Here is an 8,962-nt window from a genome sequence, read left to right on the forward strand (position 1 = left end):
TCATGAGGGTGCACATTTGTACCATATGGCCTTTATTTATATATTTATACATTCATACATCTACTTAAAATGTTGGAACTTTCTTCCTTGGAATCAACATGGCTAGCTTGCAAAGATATGTTAAATATTAGATGTTTTTCGTAGCTTGAGGTGGGTTTGGCATGGTGCAGGGCTTGCGCTTTTTATATTCATGTCTACCGTACGCATGCGTTTGTGTTTTTGAACTCAAGGAACGCCCGTGGCCCTGCAGTTGGGGCAACCAGAGTGTGTGCCGCCTCAGTACAACTCTCTGCGGGAGTGCAGCGTCGAGGCCATCCGTGCTCGCCTGCGCGTTCTCTACCACTTCTCAGACCTCATGTACACTTCGTGGAGGCTCATCAACCTCTCGCCCAATATTCAGGTTTCTGGTCAATCTCCCAACAAATCCATGGATGCATTAAATTATTTATTGCCAAAGTTATTGCCTCCTGTCGTTTTCCAATATTAAATGTGACATTTGAAGTCGGATTGATTTTCAAGAATTATTGGGTCCTTGCACAGCGTAACCTGTGTAATGTCATTCTTTTGCAGATGACCAACTCAAATGATGTCACACATGTTTCTGTTTCCCATGGGTGTTATTACCCTTTGACAATATCCAGGTTCTGTTCTGTAATCTGGTGGTTATTGACATTTTGCCATTGATTCTTTGTATTAGATTTTGCATTAAAAAGTACATTTAATTTCAGCCAGCATACATTTCTAACAATGTATTATTTTTAAAGCGGAACTGTTTACTTCAATGAACACTTATTATTAATATCCTCGAGTGTGACCGTATTCGCACCCCATTTCCCATGTTCCTGCTTTCAGTTCAACACATCGCGGTACAACGCCGGTGCATGGGGGATAGTGCAGGGTCAGCTGAGGCCGTTACTGGCACCCCGCGTCTACACCCTGCCCATGGTTCGCTCCATTGGCAAGACCATGGTGCAGGGCAAGAACTATGGGCCACAGATCACAGTCAAGCGCATCTCTACCAGGTCAACAGCTCGTCCTGCATAATGTGTGCCAGCTAGCAAACTACATTTCTTAAGCGTTCATGTTCGTTCGGCAAAATGCTGTTATCGTCTGACTTGCATTGTGATCTCTGGTATGTGTCCTGAATTGATATTGAATTCTGACAGTAAATCATGTTTGAACGTAATAGCAGCCCAGTCGCACTGTTTACCAAATGTGTAATGCGCAGCTTACTTACCCTGACAAAATCACTCAAACAATGATTAAAGTGGCGTGGGGAAAAGCAGTCAATCTTATGGTTAGCCTCTGAACATGTTAACTTTTTTTTTATATATATAACAATTTAGTTATGATAAGAATGGTCCCTGCTTTTTTTTTGTTTGACACACATTTGTATTTGTAGCACCGATTTTTGGAAAAACATCTGGAAGCCGTACATTGAATACAGATAATAATTAAAACACAAATTATTTATTAAGCATTCAGTTCAACATTTTATAACAAGTTTTTTTATTAAGGTTCTGTATGTAACATTGTTCCCACTGACCTATAACCCATTTGCAAGTTGACAATTTGGCATTGGTAATTTTTTGTTTATATTAACATTCCCAAAGTAACACTTGTCATGTTTTCTAGTTTTAATGTAATGAATGTGTAAAATGTTCTCAAATACTGCTCGAACATTTTTTTGTATCGGTAATTAAACACACACATTGAATGTGAATATAGGACGAGCAAGATTTATCCAATGTTCAATGGTGCAATAAATGAATGTAGTCTAGTTACGATAATTGGTTCTTTACCCTTCTATCTGGCAACAAAACTGACACCTTTTTGCAAGGAGTCATGTTTGCATAGACCGCAATACCTGCAGTCATAAATACAAACAAAAGACATAACTCTGATAATGTGCACTGTCCTTGAAGTTGATTGGTCCACACCCGAGACAGCTTTCCTTAGAGCCTAGTCTCACATGGGTTGGACCAGAAGACGCCAAAAGGCGCACAACTAAAAGACACTGCACCATCAGAGTATGTGTAGATGTTTGCCCCGAGCTCTCATACTCTGATGGTGCAGTGTCTTTGAGTTGTGCGCCTTTTGGCGTCTTCTGGTCCAACCCATGTGAGACTAGGCTCTAAGGAAAGCTGTCTCGGGTGTGGACCAATCAACTTCAAGGACAGTGCACATTATCAGAGTTATGTCTTTTGTTTGTATTTATGACTGCAGGTATTGCGGTCTATGCAAACATGACTCCTTGTAAAAAGGTGTTAGTTTTGTTGCCAGATAGAAGGGTAAAGAACCAATTATATTTTTACTGGCAAATGAGGTCCCCATAGTGTAGATGTTTGCCCCGAGCTCTCATACTCTGATGGTGCAGTGTCTTTGAGTTGTGCGCCTTTTGGCGTCTTCTGGTCCAACCCATGTTGAGACTAGGCTCTAAGGAAAGCTGTCTCGGGTGTGGACCAATCAACTTCAAGGACAGTGCACATTATCAGAGTTATGTCTTTTGTTTGTATTTATGACTGCAGGTATTGCGGTCTATGCAAACATGACTCCTTGTAAAAAGGTGTTAGTTTTGTTGCCAGATAGAAGGGTAAAGAACCAATTATCATATTTTTACTGGCAAATGAGGTCCCCATAATGTAGTCTAGTTACATTAACGTCTGAACTAATCAACTGAATGATACACATGTATTGGGTGGCTATCCTAATCGCGTTCCTTGTCTGTACAGGGGACGGAAGTGCAAGCCCATCTTTGTACAGATCGCTCGGCAGGTGGTGAAGTTAAGTGCGTCAGACCTGCGGCTGCCCTCGCGTGCCTGGAAGGTGAAACTGGTTGGGGAGGGAGCAGACGATGCTGGTGGAGTATTTGATGACACCATCACTGAGATGTGCCAGGTAAGAGTGCCTGATGGTAAATTTGGCAACCGGTCACGTAGGGGTCTGTTTTACAGCAGTGCTTCGAAACCTGTGGTGGGCCAAACATAGTGGAGCCCACATTTCTTGCAATAGCCACTTTGTTGGTGGTCTGGCTCGCTTGAATAATTTATGGCCCCGTGACATAATGCATAAGAAGGTGATTGTATACGAATGTCGTGGAGAAATTAACCACCACCACCTGTCGGATACATATTTTAAAAACAATCGCAGCTTAGTGTATCAACCCTGTGTAAAGATATTTCATAGTAATGCATTAGTATGCCTGTTTCTTTTCCCCTATTTTTATTTGATCTGTTGTTTTTTTTTAAATCGGTAATGACCTTTTTGTCACCTGAATAAACACCACAAGTTTACTTGCCCTATAATTTAACTGCAGTGGAATGTCTGGAATGTCAGTCTGTCAAAGGACAATATAATAAAGAAAGTGGATTATGTTAGGAATGAATACAACTACAGTAATAATTTGTTTTATGACCGTTAAGCTGTGTGTAACTTTTAACATGTAAATATGAAATGTTTGCACAGGAGTTGGAGACTGGTGTTGTGGACCTTCTTATTCCAACCCCAAACTCCGCTGCAGAAGTTGGTTACAACAGAGACAGGTTTGTTTTATCCTAAAAAAAATTGTAGCAGCACCTACTCGATCATGCACAGTTTGCTTCTGTACAATTAGAGAAATGTAGACTCATTTTGGAGGTCGTTTTACAATGATAACACTTTTCTTAGAATATTATTAAGTCTGCAGTGTTCAGAGAAATTAAGCATTATGTATAACCGCTTAATTTGGCACAGCTCTTGAGCATTTCCACACACAGCAGATCCTGACTTCATATTAAAATAATATTCTATTTATTTTGCCGGTTTATTGATAGGTTCATATTTAATCCGTCGGCAAGTCTGGATGAGCACCTTCTGCAGTTCAAATTCTTGGGTATCCTGATGGGTGTGGCAATGCGCACAAAGAAACCACTGGACCTGCACCTGGCTCCCATGGTGTGGAAGCAGCTGTGCTCCATCCCGCTTGGGCTGGAGGACCTCGAGGAAGTCGATCTGCTGTACGTGCAGAGCCTTTGTAGCATATTGCACATTGAGGACAGTGGCATCACCGAGCTCAACTTCCACGAGGTGAGGCTCTCTCTTCATTGTCCTGTTGGCCTTCCTCACAGCCATCATCGGCGTGGTATTCTGCTTTGAACATATCACCAAAGCACATCCTGTCAATTAGAAATCCAAACGAAAATGAGCCATTTGTGCAATAAAAAAGATATTCGATAGATGTGAATGTGAAACAAATAAGACATCAAATAAAGGTGATTAAATGAATATTACAACTTATATTCTTGGTTCTTTCGGTAAAGTTTTTTTATTGTTTTATATTTATATTACTTTATTATTTCCCTTCTACGTGACTTTACCGAAAGAACCTAAGAATATGAGTCCCTGCAGTCACGAAAGCTTTAAATCAAAATTTATATTACAACTTGCGTTGTGGTACAGAAACTATAAGCTGCAACGTAGAAAAATGTTCATTCAATGAGATTCCTTCCAACATATACATTAAAAACTCATAATTCATTGGCCCAATCCGTTGACATTATGGTCACAGTTTGGTACTCAAATATGTTATTAAATGCAACTGGAGCCTTCACGTATAAATCAAACGAAAATTACTTAGTTCAGTGATGCATGCCATCATTTCTGGACCATTGTTTTAAAAATTGTAACCCCGTATCAGAGTTTATTATAGGAAACCTCATACAGATTCACAGAACACTTAGAAGGCTGTTGAAAACGGTTAAACCACCAAACTATTATGGAAAGGTTATAGAACATTTTGATCGGTAAAAAGCAAAATGTTTAATTCAGCCATGAACCAAACTAAAAAGGCAACAGTTTGCACTATAAGTGTAATCTGTAAGAATTTGCTGTTTGAAGTTTTTGCTATAGTTTTTAGTGGCCTGCTTTCAGTGGTGACACAAATCACATGGTACGGTTCAATTAGTTGTCATTTGATCTAATGCATTTTAATAAATTTTTGTAAACTCGATTATAAGCATTATTAAGTAATATAAATCTTGTAAATAAATGAAGGATAATTGTTATAGTTATTACTAATTAATAAAGCATTCAATATTTTTAGGGTAATTGTAAATTTTCTTATTGGTTCATCATTTTTTTGTAATTATTCACTTTGTGTGTGATGTAGATGTTCAGAATGTAGTGGAAAACTCTGCATGTTTTGGCCTCAAACTTGAAATCTATTTTAAAACAACATTTTGCAACGCATCTTAATTTAATCATATATAAAATAACAAATCGATCTGAAAATTTCCATTTAAATGCAAGATAGTTAACCATAACAGTTGGTGAGTGGTGGCAATGTGGTTAGCACAAGGTGCTTATGAACAAGGTTGACCCGAGTTTGATTCCAGCCCATGTTTTAGCATCGGTGTTGAGTTATTTCAACTATTCTTGAATCCCCACCTTTTCACCACCAGCCCCGCAATAATTAGTGTGGTTAAGTCTTTTGAAACGACTCGCCATGACTGACACGGCACTTGGAAGGCGTTGGGAAATGGCTATAAAATTAATACAGTAATTATTCTTTGGTTCTTTCGGTAAAGTCACGTATAAAGATAAAATAAGAAATTAATTAATAGCATACTACGACGTTTGCTATTATTTAATTTATTAATTTATTATTTTATCTTTATACGTGACTTTACCGAAAGAACCAAAGAATAATTCCTGCAGTCACGAAAGCTCCAAAAATTAAGATTAATACAGTAACTTGGGTTGTGTTCATGCAAAACCTAAGATGTTAAAATGTGCTAATAAGAAAACCATTTATAATGTGTGGAATATATATTACTGCAGAAGTTGTCCTGAACGTATTTTTAAGTTGCCCCTGAAACTGTATTTCAGATGATTCCCCTGGACTCGTTTGTGGGACGAAGTGCGGATGGCAAAGTGGTACCAATCGTACCGGGGGGGAATAGTATCCCTGTCACCTTCTCGAACCGGAAGGACTATGTGGAGCGAGCCATCGAGTGCAGGATGCATGAGATGGACCGACAGGTAACTTAAGTCATGGTTATGCAGGCCTATTAATTTTTTACCTCCTGAGATAATGCAACCAATTTTAATTCGAGCAGCTTTCCGCAGACATTAAGAACGTAAACATACGATGGTTTTTTTACGTGCCCAATGAAGTAATGCGCAAGTCCTATTACATTTTCGAGCAGGTGTGGTGGCTTCATGCGTTCCGCGTCAGCGCTCGCTCATTTCTGCCTGTTTGGGGGGGGGGGGGGCTCCCCTTCTGCACCATCACCCTCGGCAGGTTGCAGCGGTGCGCGAGGGCATGTCCTGGATCGTCCCCGTTCCGCTGCTGTCGCTGCTGACGGCAAAGCAACTGGAGCAGATGGTGTGCGGATTGCCCGAGATCTCGGTAGGAGGTATTGCGCAAGGTGGTGCGCTACCGTGAGGTGGATGAGCAGCACCAGCTCATCCAGTGGCTCTGGCAGACGCTGACCGACTTCTCCAATGAGGAGCGCGTGCTCTTCATGCGCTTCGTGTCGGGACGCTCGCGCCTGCCTGCCAATCTGGCTGACATCTCGCAGCGCTTCCAGATCATGAAGGTCGATCGGGTGAGGCAGCCTGCGACGATATTATTTCTTGTTTCGTTGTATTTGATGAGGCTCCCGGAGTGTGCTGGAGGATATAGTGAAATTCCTTTTTTAGCTGTGGTCTTATTGTCCGATTCTGTTATCTGCAGGAAAGAGTGGATCTTTGAATGGTATTGTTATAACTTGAGTGTTCTATTCACAAATTTGTGGATGATAGAAATAAAGCTTACTAATAAATCTAACTATAAAACTTCCCCGTGATTGCATTTTTAATGTATGAGGAGTTGAAAGGTACATCCACCCTTTTATTTGTAATGTTTTGTGGGTAACAGGAGTTAAGGTTTGGGTTAATGCTTTTGGTTAAAAAAGTGACTCGTTGTGCTCGTTTCTTTTACTCGTTGTCTGCACTTATGCGGCCACAGTTCTGCGAGGTTGTGTGCCCTATGTACAATGTCCTGATTACAGACACTGCACTTATCACAAACGTTGCTGTTGGGTTGGTATTAGAACCAACACAACACTAAAAAGGCTTTGAAAATCCATTGCACTGTACATTTGTATCTGTTATTTTCTCATGTTAAATTTACTGAATACACCTGAACAAATATTCATGTCGCTGAAATACATTTCCATTGGGTTGTTCAACCACATTCCTGATGCTTTTGTTATAATTGACACTACTTATTATAATTCCCATCATTGTTGCAGTATGGTACTTGAGCAAATTTGATCAAATCACCCAGCCGTTGCTGTGGGCCCGCCTCAAGCATGACTCATCAATGATTAATCACCAAGCACTGCCCTCTGTCAAGATTCACTTACGCTGTGCCTTCCGCTTTTAATTATTTAACTGCATCCCATCCATGTGCTTGCTGTCTCCCCATGGCGCAGCCGTTTGACAGCCTCCCCACCTCGCAGACCTGCTTCTTCCAGCTGCGCCTGCCTCCCTACTCTAGCCAGATCGTCATGGCCGAGCGGCTGCGTTACGCCATCAACAACTGCAAGTCCATCGACATGGACAACTACATGCTCTCACGCAACGCTGACAATGCCGATGGCTCCGACACGGACTACTGAGCGTAAAGAGACGCATCCCCCCCCCCTGGGCCGGTGGCGCTTTTCTGCAAAGCAACCAGCTCCTACCCTTTCTACAATTCTTACGTTTGTTGCATTATATCCACAGACTACTGATGTTTGGACTGTGTTGTCTATCCACCCATCCACCATGCTGGCTCAACATTAACAGTATAAAGTGATTAAGGTAAATGTCCACCTGTGTCACTTGTTAATTTTTAGCAGCAGCCTTCTGGGGGGGGGGGGGTTTCTATTGTTTTTATTTTCATTGCAACCACCTTTGTATGGAATTATAGATCTTTGTACATGTAAAGTGTTTTAAACAAAATGTGTACTCCGATCGTAACGAAAGAGGTGAATAACCTTGCGTTAAATATTTTCCCTTATGACCGTGGATTTGTGTCTTGTGTTCTTTCAGACATTTGCATTGTGTTTTTTTTATGAATGCTATGCTGTGCATATAATGAGTCACTTGTTTATTGCTTCTAAATCAGAAAAAAAACAGTGACTCTGAGCCTGGTGATGGTGCTGTACTATACCATTGTGCATATTCACGTGAAGTGCACGTGTCATTTCCAACAAAAGAAACTGAGCCACTTATTTTTAAGTTTATTCATTTTTATTTACGCATGGAAAACACAATCTATATTGGAAGTCGTCTTAATTGCACAATTAACATTCTAACTTTATACCGAGGTTCGTGTCATTGAGAAACAAGATTACTCTTGGAAAGTGCTGATGGATAATGATAGTATTAAGTATTTAAAGTAATATAAAGTTTAGCGACTTATTCACCACACAATTATAGAGCGTAAAAAGTACAAAGATTTGGAAGTCAAAGGTGCATTACAATTTTTTTTTACTGTAAATGTTATTTTTAGACAAGCATGTCACTTTTCGCAGTGGCTTCCCTTTCACGAATTAATTTTCCATGAGATATGTACATTTGTGTATGAAAACATCGAAAGCAGGGAGGACAATTTGACATTTATTTTTAAAATATTTATTTCAATCTTCCATTCTTCTGTTTGTCACCCATCACAAAAGCTGGGCGTGTGATTTATGCCAAACGGACACAATAAATGCAGCATTCATTATGTTCACTCTGCGTGTCTTTTATTTTGACTTTAAGCTTCCCATAAAAATCAATGGATTCAAGTTACGATGATAATGGTTTCGGTAACATGGATTACATTGTTATAATGATCTATATTTAATCTCATTACATTTTCAACCACCCCCATCCCACCTTCCCCTCTCTTGTATGACCTCAACGTCCCCTGCTGCAAACCCTTTTTACTGGCTAGAATTGGACTGCCATG

The 8,962-nt window shown here is 40.2% G+C and overlaps 1 protein-coding gene across 1 annotated transcript in view; it reads left to right on the forward strand.

The window, feature by feature from the left end:
• Positions 1-8,737, forward strand: part of LOC133346444 (probable E3 ubiquitin-protein ligase HERC1) — a 117,518-nt gene extending 108,781 nt beyond the window's left edge. The window contains 9 exon segments of the mRNA XM_061558014.1: positions 231-400; positions 853-1,022; positions 2,733-2,898; positions 3,466-3,542; positions 3,813-4,065; positions 5,866-6,018; positions 6,281-6,391; positions 6,393-6,587; positions 7,458-8,737. Coding sequence (XP_061413998.1) covers positions 231-400; positions 853-1,022; positions 2,733-2,898; positions 3,466-3,542; positions 3,813-4,065; positions 5,866-6,018; positions 6,281-6,391; positions 6,393-6,587; positions 7,458-7,643 — 1,481 coding nt within the window. The 3' untranslated portion in view covers positions 7,644-8,737.
• Positions 8,738-8,962: the final 225 nt, after the last annotated feature.

This window comes from Lethenteron reissneri, chromosome 24, assembly GCF_015708825.2.
Source record: "Lethenteron reissneri isolate LAM-NWPU_2019-01 chromosome 24, ASM1570882v1, whole genome shotgun sequence".
NCBI lineage: Eukaryota > Metazoa > Chordata > Hyperoartia > Petromyzontiformes > Petromyzontidae > Lethenteron > Lethenteron reissneri.